We start from the raw sequence: 23,698 nt of genomic DNA, 5'->3' as shown, positions 1-23,698 counted from the left end.
GCTCCCAACCTCATTATAGCCTTGGTCCAAACGGACAAAGGAGCTGAATTTCAGAGGAAAAGTGAGAGTGACTGCCCTTGGCATCAAGGCATCATTTGACCGAATGTGGCATGAAGGAGCCCTAGTAAAACTGGGAATAGGGGGGAAAGACGCTCCACTGGCTGGAGTCATACCTAGCACAAAGGAAGATGGTTGTGGTGATTGATGTTCAATCATCACAGCCCCAGGACATCGCTACAGGAGTTCCTCAGGGCAGTGTCCTAGGCCCAACCATCTTCAGCTACTTTATCAATGACCTTCCCTCCAACATACAGTCAGAAATGGGGATGTTCGCTGATGACTGCACTGTGTTCAGTGCCATTCACAGCTCCTCAGATAATGAAGCAGTCCATGCCCGCATGCAACAAGATCTGGACGACGTTCAGGCTTGGGCTGATAAGTGGCAGGTAACATTCGCGCCACAGAGGTGCCAGGCAATGACTATCTTCAACAAGCGAGAGTCTAACCACCGCCCCTTGATATTCAATGGCATTGCCATCGTCGAATCCCCCACCATCAACGTCCTGGGAGTCACCATTGACCAGAAACTTAACTGGACCAGCCACATAAATACTGTGGCAACAAGAGCAGGTCAGAGGCTAGGTATTCTGTGGCGAGTGTCTCACCTCCTGACTCCCCAAAGCCTTTCCACCATCTACAAGGCACAAGTAAGGAGTGTGATGGAATACTCTCCACGTGCCTGGATGAGTGCAGCTGCAGCAACACTCAAAAAGCTCGACACCATCCAGGACAAAGCAGCCCGCTTGATTGGCACCCCATCTACCACCTAAAACATTCACTCCCTCCACCACCGGCGTACCGTGGCTGCAGTGTGTACCATCTACAAGATGCACTGCAGCAACTCACCAAGGCTAATCCGGCAGCACCTCCCAAACCCGCGACCTCTTCCACCTAGAAGGACAAGGGCAACAGACGCATGGGAACACCACTACCTCCAAGTTCACCTTCAAGTCACACACCATCCTGACTTAGAAGTATATCGCCGAGTCAAAATCCTGGAACTTCCTTCCTAACAGCACTGTGGAAGTACCTTCACCACACGGGCTGTAGCAGTTCAAGAAAGCGGCTCACCATCAGCTTCTCAAGGGCAATTAGGGATGGGAAATAAAAGCTGGTCTTGCCAGCGACGCACACATTCCATAAACGAATAAAAAAAAAACAAGGCACAATTAAATTCTAATTACTATAGCAATAGTTTAATTCAAATTCACAGTGTATTTCCAATATTACCAAGTTAAACTTGCCATTGCTAAAATCTATCGCAGTCATAATTTAATTTATCTGCTGTGTCTTTGACAATAAGGCCTAGAAATTGGGTTGGGGCGCCAAAGTGGCGCAGAAGTCGGCGGAGCGCAGGATTTAGCGCAGCGATCGGAGTGATACCGATCGCCAGAAATTCAGTTTCATTGCCCCTCGAGGGACACGGGGCGAGGCTCGAGGCGCTCCGCGTCCCTCTTAGGGCGCTGAAACTGATTATCGCAGCGCAACGTGCCGCTGCGCCACATGCTGCGGCACGGCACGCTGCGGTACTGCAGGCCTTCCTCCCACTGTTAAGGGGGAGGTGCCTGCAACAGCGCGATCGCGATCCCCGATCGCGAGTGCCGGCAATTGAGCCCGGCACCAAGGAGAAGTGCCGGACTCTCGGGAAACAGCCGGCAATGCCGCGGGGGGGGGGGGGTGGTTAGGAGGCCGGGGACGGAGGTGCTGGCAGGCGGCCACCGAAAAAGCAGCCGCCCCGCACCTCCACCTTAACTTGCGCTGCTGCCGGCACAGTAAGGCCCCGTGAACCGGGCGCGGGTAGCGAGCGGCGCAACTGCGGCGTTCGCAACCAAATATCGCGAATGGGGCACGAATGGGGGGCTGCGCACACCGATGACGTCATTGGTGGTGGCGCAGCGCAAATGCCTAACGCCACCATTAGCGCCCCTACTGAATATCGCCGCAGACGCAGCCAGTGGCGCGACAGCCACTGACTGCCTCTTTAGGCGCTAACAGGTGGCGCTACTCACCCAATTTCTCCCCCTAAGAGTTTTCCTCCCTTATCAGTTATTTAGCATTGTATATGTTTATTGGTTATAATACTCCTAACAGACAGAAGTTATCACTTAAATAAGCTTCAAAACATATTAAAGGTCAGTATTTATTTATACTGTACTTTGAAAATTACTAACAGAATGTTTCTGCAGGTAAGGCACATGAAAGAGTCTTTAATCGTAAAAGAGGAAATAATGCATATTAATGTGCACTGTCCAATAAAGCTTGGATTTGCAACACATTGGGTGGAACTTTCAACTTTGGCAGGCTAGGTGTCTAACAAGTGATCAATTCGCTACCGCCAGTTTTATGCCCCAGTTGAAGTTGAATGTTCTGCCCATTAGTCCAATAAGAAATCTTAATGTATTTTCCTCTACCAGGTTTTTTTTTGTTGTATAGTAATATTAACTGTCAGCACAACAAGTAGACATTTTATGGACAATTTCCTGCCACTAAAGAATTTAAGACCAGCGATAAACTCACCTTGGCATTTTCAATACAAGGACAGATAGCCCAAGCTGCACTTGCTTGAATATCTGGATTAGGCTTTTTGAGTAAAGACCATAGCAACCGAACTCCATCGAGAGATTCAATTATCCTGTTGGGGGAAAAAAAAAAGTGTTCTTTTCCATAAATTTTAAAATATTTTTAGCCATATACAGGCGGTAATCTGACAGAGATAATAGAACCCATTAAATTTTCATTCCAAATGGAATGACAATCAGGCAGGCTCTATAATGAGTGAACAATCAGCTGTCAGATTACCACCCAAGTGATGAAGATGAAAATTTACCGCTAGGCATCCATTGTTGCGAGAGACAGAGGTTAAGTGGCAATTCATTTAACGGGCACTGTAATACAAAGCAAGAGTTTTTCGTCCATTTTTGGACTGTTATTGATCTTTTTCTTTGTTTATTTTTCCTCCTGGCATTTATGTTTCCATTAACATTCGTGACAATAACTCTAATTTTTCTTTTGGCCCCCTGGACCTGCATGTGCAGACAGAGGTGCACTTTAGTAAATGATTAGTGCATGCAAAGTCTCCTATTCTCGAGAAGCTGGGACACAAGACTTGATTGCAACACTAACATATGTGAATGCCCAACTAATCATAATATTAGAGCAAAATACTGCGGATGCTGGAAATCTGAAATAAAAACAGAAAATGCTGGAAATACTCAGCAGGTCAGGCAACATCTGTGGAGAGAGAAACAGAGTTAACGTTTCAGGTCGATGACCCTTCGTCAGAACTGGAAAACGTTGGAGATCGAACAGGTTTTTAAGCAAGTGCAGGGGCAGGGAAAGGGGGGAGGGGAGGAAATAACAAATGGGAAGGTCTATGATAGGATGTTCAACAATATCAGACCATAACCTCTGCCCCTATTCTTTTTTTTCCATTTATTTTTTTCTTCTCTCCCACATGGCAGCTGTCTTTCATTCTGTACCATTTACACTTCATCTAGAGCCATCTTTTGTTTAACTTGTCCCATTACCATCTCCTTTTGCCTTGCACCATCTCTTAATGTCTCTTAATCTCTCCTGCCTTCCATCCTATCACAGACCTTCCCTTTTGTTCTTTCCTCCCCTCCCCCTTTTCCCTGCCCCTGCACTTGCTTAAAAATCTGTTCGATCTTCAGCTTTTTCCAGTTCTGACGAAGGGTCATCAATCTGAAATGTTAACTCTGTTTCTCTCTCCACAGATGCTGCCCGACCTGCTGAGTATTTCCAGCATTTTCTGTTTTTATTTCTAATCATATTGGTTGTTTCCTCAGAAGTTATCCAATCACAATATGTGATGTTTTCAGTGGCACTGCATGAGAGGGTGATCAACAGCTAACACAGCCTAATATGGCTGCTACACCTGCTAAGAAGCCACCAACCATGTCTGCAGGTTCTGACACACCTACTTAGCAATAACATAGAAAACATAGAAACATAGAAGATAGGAGCAGGAGTAGGCCATTCGGCCCCTCGAGCCTGCTCCACCATTCAATGAGATCATGGCTGATCATCCAAACTCAGTACCCTGTCCCTGCTTTCTCCCCATATCCCTTGATCCCTTTAGCCTTAAGAAATATATCTAACTCCTTCTTGAATATATTTAATAACTTGGCCTCAACTGCCTTCTGTGGTAGAGAATTCCACAGGTTCACCACTCTCTGGGTGAAGAAATTCCTCCTCATCTCTGTCCTAAATGGCTTACCCCTTATCCTTAGACTGTGACCCCTGGTTCTGGACTCCCCCACCATCGGGAACATCCTTCCTGCATCTAGTCTGACTAGTCCTGTTAGAATTTTATAAGTTTCAATGAGATCCCCTCTCATTCTTCTAAACTCCAGTGAGTATAAGCCCAATCGACCCAATCTCTCCTCATACGTCATTCCTGCCATCCCAGGTATCAGTCTGGTGAATCTTCGCTGCACTCCCTCCATGGCAAGAACATCCTTCCTCAGATAAGGTGACCAAAACTGCGCACAATACTCAAGGTGCGGTCTCACCAAGGCCCTGTACAACTGCAGCAAGACATCCTTGTTCCTGTAGTTGAATCCTCTCGCTACGAAGGCCAACATACCATTTGCCTTCTTAACCGCCTGCTGCACCTGCATGCTTACCTTCAGCGACTGGTGCACAAGGACACCCAGGTCTCATTGCACTTCCCCTTCTCCCAATCTATTGCCGTTCAGATAATAATCTGCCTTCCTGTTTTTGCCACCAAAGTGGATAACCTCGCATTTATCCACATTATATTGCATCTGCCATGCATCTGCCCAATCACCCAACCTGTCCAAATCAGACTGGAGTTTCTCGGCATCCTCCTCACAGCACACACGCCCACCCAGCTTTGTGTCATCTGCAAACTTGGAGATATTACATCTAGTTCCCTCGTCTAGATCATTAATATATATTGTGAATAGCTGGGGTCCTAGCACCAATCCCTGCGGTTCCCCACTGCCTGCCACTTTGTGCCCACAGCACAAAGCTGTTGCTAATCGGTAATCTTACTCAGAGGTCAGAGGTTGGGTTAGTGTGGGAAATGGAAAATATGTCACAATGGTGCAGGAGGGGGTGCTCTTGAGGTAGGCCTGAAGCTCTGGTGCAGGAGGAGGTGCTCTTGAGGTAGACCTGAAGCTCTGGGTCGAGTAAAGGGAGCTTTACAGCAGAGGTGGCAGTGCTGGACCTGACCTGGGAGTGTTTTGATGTTGACACTGGAGCACCTCTCATGAAGACTGACCTGTCTTCAGGGTCTGACTGGACAATGAACTGTGTCATCTGTTACCAGTCTTCTGCAGCATGAAACTTGGCTCCATTTCATTGTGTGAATGCTATAATGGTAGCCTATGGGGATGGTTCCATGGAAGTGGCATAGAAGACCATTATTCTCGCTCAGTACCATTCTACTTCATCAGTTATCAAACGGGGTCAGGTACTGCACTTACCTGCAGGCTCATGCTGCACCTTTGGTTTCTTTTCTCTTTATTTTTGCCTGCCAGGTCTTAGTCCCCATCCTTTCAGCCCTGGCAACGTCTGTTAATGAGTTCAGATGCCTTTAGAACTTTTGCAAAAGCACTCAGAATTTTTAATCACCCTATTCTGACACCTTCAATTGTGCCCATCCCTTTAAATTTCACTTAGATACAATTATCCATTCCCACCACTCGTACGTTCTGTTGTGTCTGTGTGTTGATAGAGACACTGAAGACAGGAGTTGGTTTCATAGGTGTTTACTAAACAAAGTCTGGAGGGGAACTAACTGATACAACACAATATACAGGCTTATATAGCCCGAGTGGCCATTACCGGCATTACAGTACACATGGGGCTCTTAAAGGCACATACACTACAATTCCTCCCCTTTTAGCCAACCAGTACATAATATTTTAAGTAATTATTAATTACATGTTACAAGAAAAATAATCTACACATTGCTGCAGTTAATTAATTATAAGTCAGTCTCTCTGGAGGCTTCCTGACTCGGTCCGGATAACGCCTCGGTGGTGTAGTAGTTTCTGGTGGTGTAGTAGGTTCTTTTGGCAAGGCTGATTCGGCTTGAATGCCAGTGTCGGGTTCATCGGGTTCCAGTATCACCGGATCGGAGGTAGATATGGGTATCTCTACTTCATTGTTAGATGTATAGAGTTGTGGTGTAGGTTGTCCCTTTTCGGATGACTCTATGATTTGGTCAGCATGGCGCCTTATTATGCTTTCTCTGATGTCCACGGTATACATCAGCGGTCCTAGTCGTGTGCAGATAGTTCCAGGCTGCCATTTCTCGGTACGGTAGTCCCGGGCCAAAACTTGTTGACCTATCTGGAAGGTTCTAGTTGGCCTTTCATTCATGCCTTGAAATTGCCGGTTCTCCACGTCCCTTCTGATGTTGGGCTTGATCAAATCCAGCCGGCATTTTAGGCTTCTATTGAAGAACATCATGGCGGGAGTTTGGTTTGTAACCATATGTGTTGCATTCTTGTATGCGAACAAGAAGTTATCCACCTTGTGCTGAAGTTTTATGTCTTCATTACCCATGGCCTTTATGGCCTTCTTGAAGGTCTGGACAAACCTTTCAGCCAATCCATTGGTGGCGGGATGGTATGGGGCGGACGTGTAGTGCTTAACACCATTGTTTTTTAAGAACTTCCTGAATTCTTTGGACACAAATTGCGGTCCATTATCAGAACAGATCTGTTCCGGCAGCTCATTCCTGGCAAATATGGTCCTTAATACTGTGATGGTTTTTTCCGTGGTGGTGGAGGACATCTTTATTACCTCCGGCCACTTGGAGTATGCATCAACCGCGATTAAGAACATTGAGTCCATAAATGGACCAGCAAAGTCGATGTGTACCCTTTGCCAGGGAGATGAGGGCCACTCCCATGGATGTAGACGGGCTTGGGGTGGAGCGTTTTGGACCTTCTGGCATCCTAGGCAGCTCTTGGTCATTTCTTCGATGTCTCCATCGATACCTGGCCACCATACAAACGCCCTGGCTAGGTTCTTCATTTTCACTCCACCCAGATGCCCCTCGTGAAGCTCCTTTAGAACTTTATCCTGGAGTTTGGGTGGAATCACCACTCTGGATCCACACATCAAGGTTCCTCGGCACACTGGCAGCTGTTCTCTTCTTTGCGAGAATGCTGGCAACAGTGGTTCGCCATGTGCTGGCCATCCCTTCACTGTTAAATCGTAGACTCGTGAGAGAGTCGGGTCATTTCTAGTTTCCCTTTCAATGGCAGAATTTGTTACTGGTAGACATTCGACTATGGTCGAGTGGAAAATCTCCACTGGGTCTACGGTAGGTGCTTCTTCTACCGTTGGGAACGGTAGGCGCGATAACCCGTCAGCATTCCCATGCTGTTTTGATCCTTTGTATTCTATGTTGTATTGGTGTGCCCCTAGAAAAAGGGACCACCTCTGTAGCCTTTGCGCTGTCATAATGGGAACACCCTTTTTAGGGTTGAATATGGAAATGAGGAGTTGATGGTCAGTCAACAAGGTAAATTTTTGTCCGTGTAGGTAATGGTTGAATTTCTTCACTCCCATACCAGGCTGAGTGCTTCCCTGTCGATTTGGGCATAGTTACGCTCAGCTGAGTTCAATGAGCGTGATGCAAAAGCTATCGGCCGTTCCGAGCCATCAGGGAATTTATGCGATAATACTGCTCCTACGCCGTAAGGGGATGCATCGCACGCCAGTCTGATTGGCAGTGATGGGTTGTAATGAGCCAAAACTCCTTTGGACGTGATTAAGTCTTTGCATTTATGGAAGGCACGTTTACAGTCTTCGCTCCATTTCCAAATTACTCCTGTTTGTAGCAGTTCATTAAGAGGGTGTAGAAGAGTTGATAAGTTCGGTAAAAATTTATGATAGTAATTTATTAATCCCAGGAACGACCTTAATTGTGAAACATTTTCAGGTGCTGGGGCTTTTATGACCGCTTCAATTTTTTTAGGTGACTTATGCAACCCTTCCTTATTAATTATGTGGCCACAATATATTTGATTTTGGAAAAATTCGCACTTGGGGCGATTTGCTCGTAGGCCCTGTTCTCTCAGCCTAGTGAGCACCTGCTCCAAATTGGCAAGGTGCTCGTCGTTTTCTCCTGTTACAAGGATGTCGTCTAGGTAGCATTGAGTCCCCGGAATCCCTTGGAGGACTTGCTCCATAGCTCTTTGCCAGATAGCTGGAACGGATGCTACGCCAAAAACCAGTCGATTGTACTGGTACAGACCTTTGCATTTATCGTGAGATATTTTTTAGAGGCCTCTTCAACCTCCATCTGTAGATATGCCTGTGCCAAGTCAATTTTGGTGAAACGTTTCCCTCCGGATAGTGAGGCAAAAATATCTTCTATCCTCGGAAGAGGATACTGTACCGTGTGAAGGACCGGGTTTACAGTCACCTTGAAGTCTCCACAGATGCGAATTTTTCTCTGTTCTTCAGATTTATCATTATTCAATGCTTTCTTCATGACTGGAACGATGGGTGTTGCCCACTTGCTCCAATCTATTTTGGATAATACGCCTGCCTTTTCCAAATTCTCCAGCTCTGCCTCGACTGCTGGACGAATTGCGTATGGCACCGGTCTTGCCTTAAAAAACTTGGGAATTGCTGCATCTTCCACTTTTATTGAGGCGGTGATGCCTTTCAAGGTTCCTAGTTTCTCTTGAAACACTTCTTTGGCATTGGCCAAGATGTCTTTTAATCGTTCAGGTATGATGTCATCATCGTTTTTTTTCTTACTGGTCACCGTCAGTGCCTGAATGGAGTGCCAGTCTAAACGTATCTTCCTGATCCATTCACGTCCCTACAGCGGTGGACCACCATCTTGTAGAGTGTATAAATACAACTTTTGTATTTCCTTGCTGTTGTATACAACAGGCACCCTTATTTTTCCTTTGGGGTATACTTTCTGCCCCGTATATGTTTTCAAGATAATGGATGTGTCTTTTAAAGGTATATGCGGAAATAGCCGCTCGTAATCCCGTCGATTTATGACGGTCAGAGCTGATCCTGTATCTAGCTCCATTTTAACTGGGGACCCTGCTATCGTGAGGGTAACCCAAATGGTCTGGTAATCATCTTTGGCAATTACATTATGTAATTTGAGACAGCTTAGTCTCTTGTTTTCGGAGTCGCTATTGCTCTTCTGGTCTTCGGAGCTTCTGTCCGTCATCATTTGCACCTTTCTGTACTTTTCTTTATTGATTTTTTTTTTCCTGTCTGTGGATTTTTTTGTCCAGATCGGCATACCCGTGCAATGTGTCCAATCTTTCCACATTGCCTGCATGCTTTGTCCTTGAACCAGCAGTCCCTCTGGTCATGGGTGGATCTGCCGCAGCAATAACATCTCTCGAAACCCTGTGTCATTTCATGGGTGCCGAAGTCCTGTGTCTTTTGTTGTATCTCTGCAGCTCCTCTTGCGGCTGCTTCGTATGATACAGCCATACTGAAAGCCTTGTCCAGTGTTAAATCTTTTTCAGAAAGCAGCCTTTTCTGTGTTCCTTCGCTTCACTACACGTTCCTTGTCTGCACCTGGTGTATGAGTAATATTGTAAACGAGCTAGTTCTGAAGAATTGAGCGCTATTAGCACTTTATCATTCAAGCAGATTTGCACCAGTACTTAACCACTTAGAACTGACTTGCAGCAGTGCACAAAAGTCAACCCCTTATATGCTTATCTATTGGAACCTTACCAACAAACAAGATCTAGTACAGAGACAGTGCTGAGATGCATATGCCTCATCTGTGTATCTTCCTGTTGAGCCCCAGCTGGAAAATAATGTTTTGCTTTTTCTTGATTTACCACACATTATTGCTTCTGCAATAGTTCTTTCTGTTGTTTGCTACTGAAATTTTGCAATAGAGGGTTCATGTTGCACAGATCACTAGTCACAGCAATGTTGCTGTCGCCAACTGCCAATCTCCACTTCAACCAGATTCCATTGGGCCTGCCAAAGGCTGTTATTGATTTGGAGGAGGAAGAGGAGCTCATGCAGTGAGAAAAAAGATAGATGCACTAGCACCTCAGGCATCTGGTACTCACTTGAAATCGGATCAGGAGCTATATTTTCTGACCCAAGCATATCTACTTGGCCAAGTCCAAGACCTGCAGCACCTCCTCCAACAACACATCCAGACTGTCTTTATTGAAGAGGGCAGCTCTATCATTTGTTCCAGACATCATCTTCACAAGAGTATGCCAGAACATACTGTTCTGGCTCAATGAAAATTAAACAGCAGCCCTTTACTGGCAGTCCTTTAAGGACTTGTGCACTCCTCACTTGCTGCCACAGCATTCCCTGCTCTTAAGGAAACTGCACAGAGAGCATATTTAAATTATTTAAACTAAATGACTTTGCCAAATCCAGTGAGGTTTATAGTCCACTCTGTCAGCATAGTAAAACACACGTCGAGGTTCTGACCACATTTTTCCCAAGATCAGGGTCTCAGCCCTCTAGATCTTTAAAGGTATCAAAGGCCAAAAAAAACAAATGGGATTCTGGATTTTATAAAAGGGATATTGAATACAAAAACAAGATGATGATTTTGAATTTGTACAAGACATCAGGTAGGTCAGTTTGAGTATTCTGTCCAGTTCTGGGCACCCCATTGTAGGAAGACTATCAGAGCACTGAACATCATACAGTAGATATTACACCACTAGAATGATACAAGGAAAGAGAGGCTTTAGTTTTATAACAATGACAACAACATGTATTTATATAGCGCCTTTAATGTAGTAAAATGTCCTAAGGGGCTTCATATGAGTGTTATCAGACAAAAGTTGACACGGAGCCACATGAAGAGATATTAGGATAGTAGGTTTTAAAGAACATCTCAGAGGAGGAGAGAGGCAGAGCTGTGAAAAGGTTTAGGGAGGGAATTCCAGAGCTTAGGATCTAGGCAGCTGAAGGCATGGCCGCAAATGGTGGAGCGATTAAAATCAGGGATGCACAAGAGGCCAGAATTGGAGGAGTGCAAAAATCTCGGACAGTTGTAGGGCTAGAGGAAGTTACAGAGATATGGAGGGGTGAGGCCGTGGAGGGATTTGAAAACAAGGATGAGAATTTTAAAATCAAGACGTTGCCGCACCGGGAGCCAATGCAGATCAGCGAGCACAGAGGTAATGGGTGAACGGTACTTGGTATGAGTTAGGATATAGGCAGCAGTGCTTTGGGTGAGCACAAATTTATGGAGGATGGAAAGTGGGAGGCTGGTCAGTAGAGCATTGGAATAGTCGAGTCTGGAGGTAATTAAAGCATGGATGAGGGTTTCAGCAACAGGTGAGTGGAGGCAGGGACGGAGATGGGCAATATTACAGAGGTGGAAGTAGGCGGTCTTGGTAATGGAGTGGATATGGGGTCAGAAGCTCAGCTTAGGGTGAAATGGGATGCTGAAGAAAGGCTTGAGAATTGGTGCTTTTTCATTAGGCCAGAGAAAGTTAAGACGGAATCTAATAGAGGTTTTTCAAAAGTACAAAAGATTTTGAGAGGGTAAATAGTGAAGATTATATTTACTGGATGGCAGATTGGTAACAAGGGAGCTTAAACTCAGGATCATCAATAGAAAATGATTGGTCAAGTTTGACAAATTTTGTTTTACACAGAAAGTTATTAGAACATGGAAAGTTTCACCACAAGTGGCTATTGGGAGTTAGCGATGATTTAGAAAGAAATGGGATAAGCATTTGAAAAGAATATAAAAGGATATGGGGAAAGGACAGAGACAGACAATTAAGAGTAGATGGCTCTAGCTGAAAACCTAGGAGCAGCAGAGGTGTGATAGGCTGAATGGTTTCCCTCTGGGCTATAATTTCTATGATTCTATGCTAACAAAGACCTTTTCCCAAATATTTTTGAGAAAACAATACAGAAACAGAGGTTATAATTATATGATCATATAAAAGGTATAAGCTTCTGAAAAGTCTCTGCAATACATATTGCTGTTGGAAATTAGATCCTGAAGGTAAATTTGCCAATTGATCACACTTCTTCTGTGGGTGCTGTTGGGGCACTAGAGCCAGGAAAATTGGCACCAATAGGTTTAAAATCATAAGAACATAAGAAATAGGAGCAGGAGTAGGCCATTCAGCCCCCCGAGCCTGCTCCGCCGTTTAATAAGATCATGGCTGATCTTCTACCTCATCTCCAATTTCCTGCACTATCCCCATATCCCTTGATTCCCTTAATATCCAAAGATCTATCGATCTCTGTCTTGAATATACTCAACGACCGAGCCGCCACAGCCCTCTAGGGTAGAGAATTCCAAAGACTCACCACCCTGAATGAAGAAATTTCTCCTCATCTCAGTCCTAAATGGCTGACCCCTTATTCTGAGACTGTGACCCCTGGTTCTAGACTCCCCAGCCAGGGGAAACATCCTCCCTGAATCTACCCTGTCAAGTCCTATAAGAATTTTGTATGTTTCAATGAGATCACCCCTCATTCTTCTAAACTTTAGAGAATATAGGCCTAGTCTACTCAATCTCTCCTCATAGGACAATCTCCCCATCCCAGGAATCAATCTCCCCATCCCAGGAATCAGTCTGGTAAATATATCCTTCCTTAGGTAAGGAGACCAAAACTGTACACAATACTCCAGGTGTGGCCTCACCAGGGCCATAGAAAATTGCAGTAAGACATCTTTACTCATACTCAAATCCTCTTGTAATAAAGGCCAACATACCATTTGCTTTCCTAATTGCTTTCTGTACCTGCATGTTAACTTTCAGTGATTCATGTACAAGGACACCCAGGTCCCTCTGAAAACCAGCATTTCCCAATTTCTCACCATTTAAAAAATACTCTGCTTTTCTATTTTTCCTACTAAAGTGGATAACTTCACATTTCTCCACATTATATTCCATTTGTTTTGTTCTTGCCCACTCACTTAGCCTGTCTATATCCCCTTGAAGCCTCTTTACATCCTCATCACAACTTATATTCCCACCTAGCTTTGCATCATCAGCAAACTTGGATATATTACATTTGGTGCCCTCATCCAAATCATTGATGCAGATTGTGAATAGCTGAGGCCCAAGCACTGATCCTTGCGGTACCCCACTAGTTACAGCCTGCCAACCCGAAAATAACCCGTTTATTCCTACTCTCTGTTTTCTGTCCATTAACCAATCCTCAATCCATGCTAGTATATTACGCCCAATCCCATGAGCCCTAATTGTGTTTAAAAAATCTTGTGTGGCACCTTATCAAATGCCTTCTGAAAATCCAAATACACCACATCCACTGGTTCCCCCTTATCTATTCTGCTAGTTACAACCTCAAAAAACTCTAACAGATTCGTCAAACATGATTTCCCTTTCATAAATCCATGTTGACTTTCCCAATCCTAATATTATTTTCTATCACTGATTTAATGAGAATTTTCAAATACAGAATGCAATTTATCTATTCCACTGAAATACAGTAGTAAAACTGCAGAGAATGCATTACATTATAAAGAACTGCTGCAGTACTACTATATTCTGTTAACCAATGTGCATCCTCAGGACATATATTCCTGTATACAAAAAAGTACTGTGTGGTGCCAATACACTGGGCATCTATAACAAAATAAATGACAGATCATACAGTAGAGCAGTTGTTTGCAATGCACAACAGTGTACTGTTTATAAAATCAGTTATCTTTGCCTGTTTAATCGTGCATGAAAAATTAGTCATCATTTTCCAGATGGCAGAGATCCTTCCATGTACTAGATTCCATTTCTCCACAAACATCCAGATGTCTTTCTAATGTGTACAGTGCCTTTACTGTCTCCATTTTGGAAGTCAATGCCTAACGGTCTACATTTTGGTCATCCTCTACCGCTGTAGCTGCACTGAATGTTGTCTCAAGTGTTACTTTGGGATGAATGTTTGAAACAAACTCTTAGTTTTTGTCTTCACCAAAACATTTCAACCCAGCATCACTGTCAATAGAGCTGTTGAACTACTCGAAAGGCATGCCTGCTAAACTCTGATCTCATTCACATCTGCAGAATTATTGATGCTGTAAATTATACTATTTTCTCTTTGGTTTTCTCTCATAGTGCTGACAAAAACTAACCTTTGTAAAGCAGTTTTATAATTATCTCAAATTTAACATGAATCGGATCATATGAAACATATCCAGAGATGTAACTTCTTCATCAATGTTGCACAATTCCAGACATCTACTGACTAGGGTGGTTATAATAAATGATTTCACTTCTTGAGGTAGTATAATATGAAGTTATAAATAATCCACTAACTCATGGAAATGTTGCGAATAAGACTGTGTGAGAGACATTGAAATTTAGTCCCTCCATGTTTCATATAGTGGCCCTGAATTTCCATGGGGTTCTTCCAATCTCCTGCTGTAACTTCAGTGGAAGATTGTCAGAACCCTTGGAGAAAAAGTGTAAAATGCTGTTTTTAGCTGTTACGCCATTTCTCCAGGGATTCTGTTGATCTCCCATTGGCGAACTCCTGCGGAAATCAGTTGCTTTTGCATTTATCTGATGTAAACAATAATCTCAATATTGAATGATTATTTCAAAAGTATTCATATGCAATTTGCAATTAAGCATCACAAATACAATAGAAGAGCACCTGGAATATCCTTGGGATGGGGGTGCTGGGGGTTTCTGATCTCCTCCAAGTAAGCAGTTGAAAACAGTCGTTTCCGTAATTTCTCTGGGAGTTCCACAGAAATTATGGTTGGTTTCGAGAGATCCCTGCTGAAGTTCCCCCCTGACATCTTTTAAGGAAGGGGAAGACACAGGGCTATGAGGAGAGCATGGGAATTAATTTTGGATTACTCCAGCAAAGAGCTGCCACAGACATGACAGGCCAAATGCCCTCCTTCTGTGTTGTAAACTTATATGGTGTTAAATGAAAATATCCCTGAAACCAATTAAGCAGATATTTTAATTTGGTCACATTGATTATCGAAAATGTAATTACAGTACTTGTTAAAATGAGTGCAACTTTTATAAATGTTATTACCGCTAATGCTAATTTTGGCTGAAGAATTTATGGAATTGAATGGACGAGAAAATGCATGGCTGTGATCTTAGCAGTTACACCAGAATAGTGCCTCCCTGGTATCCTCCAGCACTGACCCTGCTGTAGTTTGTGGAAGGGCACGTGATTTGTATGGGGCTGGCGGGCACCTGCACCAGTATGGGTACAGCTCAGGTGCCTGCTTGCCCCATACTGCTGGATTCTCTGATGCATGGCTGTCATCTGGGAGGCGGGGGCGGGAAGGAGTGTGCTCAGGCCACCCTGTCAGAGACCTATACAGTAACCCCCTGTGTGAGGAAGCTGAAAATAATTTATTTCGTAAATTACCAATCTTCAGGGGTGCAGGCCACTTTCTGGTCTGGACACCCTGGTGGGCCCACTTTCCTTCTTCTGGAGTATGTCGAGTCAGATGTGCCTCAAGTCTTACGACAGGTCTTTTATGGACTTAGGAACTGGGAATTCCCAGCATGGATAGCTCATACCCCTGGCCCCACCCCCTCTGATATGGCTGATTTTGTAAGGGTGGGCAGAGACTCTGCTCCTTACAAGGCTGATCAGAATTTTCCAACTAAGGTTGTGATTAGATGTATTTGGGCTACAGTATAAGGATCTTAAGATGCAGACTGGGACATAGGGCTGGGGCTGAGGAAAGTTGCAGAGGTAGGGGAGAACAAGGCCACAGAGGGACTTGCCAACAAGTACAAGAATTTAGAATTTGGTTTGAAGCCATGAAGCCAGCTCCCCGCTAATGTCCATCATTTCCAGGAGTTTTTACCGGAAGTGATAACTGATATTGAATATGCCCTCTGTATTCAAAATAGGTGGTAATGATGGAGTGACATCACATACATTTCCCATCATTGCCACCTTAGCGCATTCCAGAGTCAGTACAGGAAAGTCAGGCTGTCATAAAGCCTGCCACACCAATTTCACACTGGATGGCCACCAAAGCAAAAGATCCTAGGCATTAAACTGACTTGCAGTGGCTCCAATAATGGTTGGAATACTATTGCGATCTTTTCTTCAAGAAGATAATCCTAATTTGTTTCATGTACATCCATTTTCAGCCCATACACATTTAACACACTACTGAGAATTTGCTAATTTTCACATTTCTATTAGTTTTAATGGGATAAATAGCTAATTTAATAAAACCAAATGCAGGCATACATAGAATTTACAGCATAGAAACAGGCCATTCAGCCCGACTGGTCTGTACCATCATTTATGCTCCACACGAGCCTCCTCCCACCCTACTTCATCTAACCCTATCTGCATATCCTTCTATTCCTTTCTCCCTCATGTACTTATCCCGCTTCCCCTTAAAGGCATCTATACTATTCATCTCATTTACTCCATGTGGTAGCAAGTTCCATATTTTAACCATTCTCTGGGTAAAGAAGTTTCTCCTGAATTCTTTATTGAATTTATTAGTGACTATCTAATATTTATGGCCCCTAGTTTTGGACTCCCCCACAAATGGAAACATCTTCTCTAAAATTATAAAGGCTTTGACAGGGTAGATGTAAAGACCTCTATTAGGTGACGCCCCAGCCTTCTATTTTCTAGAGAAAAGAGCCCCAGCCTGTTCAGTCTTTCCTGAGAGATATAGGGCTAGAAATTCAGTAAGGCCCCGCCAGCTTTGCGCCCAGTTACCGCCCAAAGAGGGCTTCTGCGCCAATAGAGGAGTTTGCGCTGATATTCAGCGCAGCGGTAATGGCGGCGGTAGCCGGTAGCGCTGCGCCGGCACCGATGACGTCATCGGTGTGCGCAGTGCCCCGGTTCCGCCCCGATACCGGCCCGACCCCCATATTTAGTTGCGGCCGCCTCTTCCGCAGCGGCCGCAAACAACGTTCTGCAACCGTGACCGTCCTGCAGCCTTAGTGGCGCTAGTTAAGGCGGAGGTGCGGCCGGCCGCTTTTTCGGCGGCCGCCTGCCCGCACCTCCTTCCCCGGCCTCCTTCACCGCCCCCCCCCCCCCGCGGCATTGCCGGCTGCTTTCCGCGAGCCCGGCACTTCTCCGTGGTGCCGGGCTCATTTGCCGGCACTATCAAGCGGCGATCTCCCCGTTGCAGGCACCTCCCCCTTAAGAGAAGGAGGAGGCCTGCAGTACCGCAGCCTGCCGCTCCGCAGCGGGTGGCGCAGCGGCACCTACAGCGCTGAAATTCAGTTTCAGCGCCCCAAGCGGGGGCGGGCACACCCTGGAATAGTGCCCGGTTCCGACTTGAGGCGCAAAAACTGAATTTCTGACGGTCGCAACTGGCTCCGCGCGCAGCGCTAACTTTTGGGCGCAAGCGAGCTGGCGGGGCCTTACTGAATTTCTAGCTCATAATCTCTCAGTTCTGGTATCATCCTTGTAAATGTTTTTTGCACCTTCTCCAGTGCCTCTATATCCTTTTATAATATAGAGACCAGAACTGTACACGGTACTCCGAGTGTGGTCTAACCAATGTTCAATACAAGTTTAACATAACTTCCCTGCTTTTCAATTCTATTCTTCTGGAAATGAACCCCAGCGCTGTGTTTGCATATAGTACCCAAGTTCAAAAATATTTTGTGAGCTCCTGCTATAATGAAATATTTGTGAAAACTCAACAAAAGAACCTTCCAACCAAAAGCACAGCACTGATACTAACTTATGTACTACATACTACCTCTTGTAGATGACCCAGTTTTTCAACGAGAATCAAAGCTAATTTGTTTACATCCCCTTGAGACAAAACTTTGAAATGTTCCTTTCAAAACTTCCACACGCACCATTCCAGATGTACTAAATTTCATCTTTAAAAATTTTTTAGCCTACAGTTTCAAATTGACACAGAAGCCTAGAAATTTGGGGGTTTAATCGCCGCCCATTACCGCCAGAATCTGGTGAAAAAATGGCGGCCATCACTCTTCCGCCCATTGTCAGCGAGTCCCGCAGCGGCCGCCATTTTCGAATGGCCAGCAGTGCTGCCAATGTCAGCGATCACTAGGGATATGTAGATGATGCAGATCATAACGTCAGTGAGTGTGCAACGTTCACCTGACCCCCGATCTGCAAATTTGGAGTTCGCCGCTCCACTTACCGGCATGCCTTAAGTACAATGAGCTGAGCAAGCATTGACAAGCAGGAAGGAGGCTCCAGCAGCGGTATTTAAAGAGATATGGAAAAAATTTGGTTGATTAGTGCCTCCCGTTTAACAGGGCGCAAAGCAACTAACGCCCGGGCGCAGCGATGTTTGCATCACTCACGAAATTGACCAGACATTTTGCAGCGGCACTAAATACTACCACCACGATCTCCTGCACCCGCAGATTGTGACATCAGTCGAGCGTGCAATGCCCTGGTAGCACCCCAGACCGGATATTGAGTGGCGCCCCCTGCCTTTCCACCTGCCGCTAGCAACGACAGGTAGAGGGGAACGTTTTGCAGTCAGGAGGGGGCTGGGGGGGCGCTATTTAAAGGCGGCCGCTTCCTGCCTTTTTTTGTTGGCAACAATTTTGGTTTTAACACTGTCCTAAGGAGTTTTGGCCCTCAGCACCACTTTTGAGGTTCCTAAGTGCCGAGCTCTTTCACTGGGCCTATCCATTAGCGCTTCCAACACAATTGCTTTTGAGGTCTCTCCAGGCCAAGATTCAAGGCTGCAATGAGCAGGGTGTGGCTGACCAGCAAGATGGCCCCTCCCCTTTAAGAACTGGATGGCACCAGCGAGTCTGTGTTCTACTGCTAACTGACATCACCTGAACTTCGCCAGCGCTCTGAGGTAGTGCCCTGCTCTTCGACATTAGCGCCGTAGGACAGGTGTGTAGCATCTGATTTAGCGGTCAAATCACCTCCAGGGCGATAGAGGCCACGTTTGCAGTCAGAGTTGATAATTAGCGCCGGGCGCAAAACTTTGCACCCGGCCGATAATAGCGCCCCAAACGGGGCGATACCGAATTTCTCCCCCATTATCTTTACTTGCAGCTGACATGTTTGTTCAGTTTGACTGGATCTGTGCAACTTTCTGCAACTCCAGCAGCTTTATCAACTTCTTTCAAGGTTCTAAGGTAACAGGAGTGTTGTTGCAAGTGGAGAACACCTTCTTTCTTATTTAAAGGCTTCTGCTCACAACACTTGCTCACAGTCATGGGGGCTCTACTGGCAATCCCCTACGCGCTCGAGTGTCTTTGGGAGAGGGAGCGTAGGCAACGAAGACAAGTAAATGCGTGCAGAGGGAGGAGGTAAGCAGGCCAGAAGGGCTGTCAACAGGATGCCGTACCCACTTAGGGTCTTCTGAGAACACTTCTCTTATATCCACTTAAGTGAAGAGCAGTGTATTAGGAGACTACGCTTCACCAAAGAGGTGGTCACAGAACTCTGCCACCTCCTGCAACCAGACCTGCAGACTGAAAGCAGGGCAAACACGGCTCCCAGTGGCAGTCAAGTTCACCGTGGCCCTCAATTTCTTTGCCAATGGATCTTTCCAGTCTGCAGCAGGAGACATAGCTAACATCTTACAGTTCACCATAGGTCACTGAGGGTCTCTACACCAGGAGAAGGGACTATGTTGTCTTCTCTCTGAGCAGAGAGAAGCAGGATGAGCGCGCATGTGGCTTTGCCAGGACAGCAGGCTTCCCCATGGTGCAGGGCATCATCAACTGCATCCACGTGGCTCCGTGGGCGCCATATAACAATCCTAAGATCTTCCGTAACCGCAAAGGCTACCACTTGCTTAATGTGCAGTTGGTGTGCAACCACACCCAGCGCTTCCTGATGGTCAATGCCCGCTAAGCTGGCAGCAGCCATGATGCCTTCATCCTGCAGCAATCCGGTGTGCCAGCAATCTTCCAGCCACCACATCAAACTCGAGGGTGGCTGCTTACATACAAGGGCTATCCGCTCTGCACCTGGCTGATGACTCCCCTCCTCAACCCCAACACTTGTGCCCGGCACTCATATAATGAGAGCTATGCTTTCACCAAGAACATTATCGAGCAGATCATCGGGCTACTAAAGCAACAGTTCCGCCGCCTTGACCGCTCGAGAAGAGCCCTCCAGTACACACTGGAGCATGGTGGTCTGCTGCATGCTTCATAACTTGGCCATCTTGAGGGGACAGCCCTTGCCACCAGGGATTGCGGGACCACCTCAGGAGGAGGACGAGGGAGTGGAGGAGGAGGAGAAAGAGGAGGTGGTAAAGGACTATGAGGGAGGAAGGAAGTAAATCCCCCTTCTGTAAGGGCTGTTCATGAATGCCTCATCAGAATCCGATTCCAATGAATGAAACCCAGATCCTTATTGCTCATCACATCCCCATCATACCATCCCTCTGTCACAGAATATCACAGCATCCTCCTGGGCACAAAGCTGAAATGAGAGCCAACACAAAAGATTCCAAACAAAATTAATAAAGTTATCCAAAATCAATTGACACATAATTACACTTACAATATGAACTAATCACCCTTGTTCAATCCATTAGTGCCTGTTGTTCGGGTGCCCTTTCCTGTCCTCATGCTCCTACGAAGTGCTCCCCCAGTGGCTGCAGCATGGCTAGTGGAAGACTGCTGACTTTCCATGGGGGTGACTTCGCATAGCCTTGCAGGATGACCTCGAGCAGCTCTGGCCCTAGAAGGCCCGGCTGTAGACTGCACCAACTCGGCATGGGCAACAGCAGTCTGGGCTGGCTGGCTGGCTGACAGGCAACGGCAAGGGCAATTGCTGTGTGGCAGTGGTGGGAACAGGAACATCCTGAGAGAGGACAGCAGGGTCCTGCTCCACTAAACCACTGACACTCCCCTGGGTCAGTGCCTCAGCATTCCTAGCAATCTGTTGGAGCACAGATTGCTGGGCTGCTGCGGCACCCTGCAACCCCCAGTCGACACTGGTAAATCCAGCCATGATAGCAGCAGTCTGAGCTTGGGTGGCAGCAAGCTGACATTGCATGAGAGCAGTCTGAGCTTGGGTGGCATCAAACTGAGACTGTACGACAGTGATCTGAGCATGGGTGACATCAAGCTGAGACTGCATAAGAGCAGTCTAAGCTTGAATGGCATAAAGCTGAGACTTCATGACAGCAGTCTGAGCTTGGGTGGCATCAAGCTGAGACTTCATAAGAGCGGTCTGCGCTTCCACTGCAGCACTAAGACATTGGGTCGCTTCTGCCTGTGCTGCAATGGCAGCCACGACATCGCCCATCAAACGTACCATCACGTCTGGGTCGACATGGTCTCTTCGCGACTCTTCCATCATTTCCAGCCTGGAAATCCTGAGCTCCAAGCTCTGTGTAGTGCCCCGTGCAACATTGGAGGCAGACTCCTCCATGCTCGACATTACTAAGAGCCATTGCATCTAACAATTCGTTGCACATGCCTATCACCCTTCTTCTTAAGGCCGCCCCATTGAGGCCCTCATCTGAGTCCTGTGCAGCAGAACGCACACGCAAACTCGCCGTCCAGGCAGCTGGCCCCCAAGCTACCCTTTCCCCCTGGCCTTGCTGCAGCCCACTCTGTGCAGATCCTGCTTCTAGACTAGCCTCTACAATATGCGTAGTGTCAGTTTCTGAATTGGTGTCTGCGAGTGACAGATGCAGTGACACTGTGTCGTCGTCGTCTTCTTTTCCCCACTCACTCTCGTGCATTGCCTCAGGGACAGGCTAATCAGGTGCTTGTTCTTGATTATCTGAAAGCAGAAAGGCACAAGAGTCGGGTTATGGTGAGGGGAGGGGGGAGGTGAGGCAAAATATGCATGCATACAGCATCAGCAACTTGAAAGTGAGATGAGATAGTGCGATGAGGGGGAAGTGGGATGTGAGAAGGATTAGGAATGAGCATGTCGTTGTTGTCCCCAAAGGGTTCAACCTCACTGGTTGCCACGGCCTCGATTATCTGCTGCCCAATGATCTCCAGCGCTCTCTCCTCCAGCTGGCTGAGGTCCTGGATGGCAGCTTGCCCCCCCGCCTGTCTGCCGCTGCTCTCTTTCTGATTATGTGTGACCTTGGCCTGCAAGAGAAAGAGAAGTGTGTCAGTGAGTGGGGTGCAATGTGTTTGGGTGATGTGCCTGCCATAGTTGAATAGCTGTCAGTGAAGTGAAGCTCTGATTGTGAGATGTGAGTGGTGATATGCAGAGATTGTTGGTAGGTGAGTGATGGGGGTGTGGTGCATTGAGCAGTGTGAGGGGCTTCTGGTGCAGATCGTGGGATATGGCATTTGCTGAAGCCTTCACTCACCTTGACCTGCACTGTGAGGTCATTAAACTTCTTTCGGCACTGGTTGGCTGACCTTGGGACCACAGTGCTGGCCTTCACATAAGCAGCTACCTCTTGCCAGAGCCTTCAAGAAGTGTGTGGCGAGGGCTTCTTGCCAGTGTGTGAGAAGAAGACAGCCTGCCTCCTCACCACGGCCACGACCAGTGACTCAAGAGCCACGTTGGAGAATCTGCGGGCTCTCTCGCTGTGCTGAGGCTCTGCCATGTGTTTCCACTGCTATCTTCTTCCAGCTGAAGTTGTGAGTGGCTTGACAATGAGGTGCTGCAGCATCAATGCACCTCCCCTTTAAGTACTGAATAAAGCCTGTGCCACACATGACTGGGAATTAGACTGGACCCACTATTGGCCCACCTGTTGAGCATTAAGCCAATGAACAGCGGTTTCAGCGCTGATATCAAGGCCAGAATTTTCACAGATAAGAATTAGTGGGTTGGCGGTGTGGGGGGAAGTGAAAGTTGTAAAAATGTGCAACCCGACCCCAACCCGCCTACTTTCACCTTTCAATCAGGCGAGGCGAGGCGGGACGGGGATGTGGGGGGGAGGCTGCCAACCTGCTGCCAGGAGGCGGGTTGGCAATTTATATATTATAATGAGGCCTGAAGCCTCTACTTTAACCTGCTTTGCCAGTTTTACTGCAGGCGGTCGGAGAACCTGGGGCTCGGGATTCCCGGTGGCTGCAACGAGGCAGCCTCAGCCTCGAGGATCAATCCTTGTGGGCCAGGGGGAGCAGGGGTGCTTCCTCACGGCCCCCAAGCTCCCCCACCAGCAGCCTGCACCCACCCCAGGGATCGGACCCCCCTCCCCGGTGGGATCACAACTCAATCCCCGGGTCGGGGATCGGACCGCCCACCCCTGCCCTTGCAAACCCCCCTACCTGGTCCTGTGGCCTCTTGGTCCGCATTCCCCGCATGACTGGAAGCCAGCCTTTCCGTCGCGCACACACTGTAGAAAACTCCACAACATGCCGGGAAACCCGAACACCGTGCGGGTGGGACGCGGGAAAATCCAGCCTCAAGACTACAATCATGTTAATGAGGAGTGAGCACGAATTTTGCGTGCTACCTTGACCATTTTGACCTTGGGCAGCTTAACATCATTGGGCCTTGGCCTTATCCAATTTCTAGGCCACTGTTTCTTTAAAGAAAGTGCCAAAAAAGAAATGAACAACCCATCAGACAGACACTTGTCTGGGACGCATAAGCAGGTAAATACACCTTTTGCATTATAACACAATCTCAAATATTATTTTTGTCTCCATTTCACCAGTGGGGTTTGTAAGGAGGGTAAAATGCACATGTCCAGACTCAGAAGAGTACATTACATGAGCTAAGCCACTGGGCTGGATGAAGTGTCAGAGTTCATGGAGGTATT

At 46.6% G+C, this 23,698-nt stretch overlaps 1 protein-coding gene across 1 annotated transcript in view; it reads right to left on the bottom strand.

The window, feature by feature from the left end:
- Positions 1 to 2,526: 2,526 nt before the first annotated feature.
- The window catches only part of odad2 (outer dynein arm docking complex subunit 2), a 422,610-nt gene continuing 401,438 nt past the window's right edge, over positions 2,527 to 23,698 (bottom strand). The window contains exon 16 of the mRNA XM_085987200.1: positions 2,527 to 2,692. Coding sequence (XP_085843326.1) covers positions 2,527 to 2,692 — 166 coding nt within the window. The remainder of the gene's footprint in view (positions 2,693 to 23,698) is intronic.

Source organism: Somniosus microcephalus, chromosome 5, assembly GCF_052327205.1.
Source record: "Somniosus microcephalus isolate GS21.2 chromosome 5, FLI_Smic_1.0, whole genome shotgun sequence".
In the NCBI taxonomy this organism is placed as follows: Eukaryota; Metazoa; Chordata; class Chondrichthyes; order Squaliformes; family Somniosidae; genus Somniosus; species Somniosus microcephalus.
This window is presented reverse-complemented; position numbering and strand designations above follow the sequence as displayed.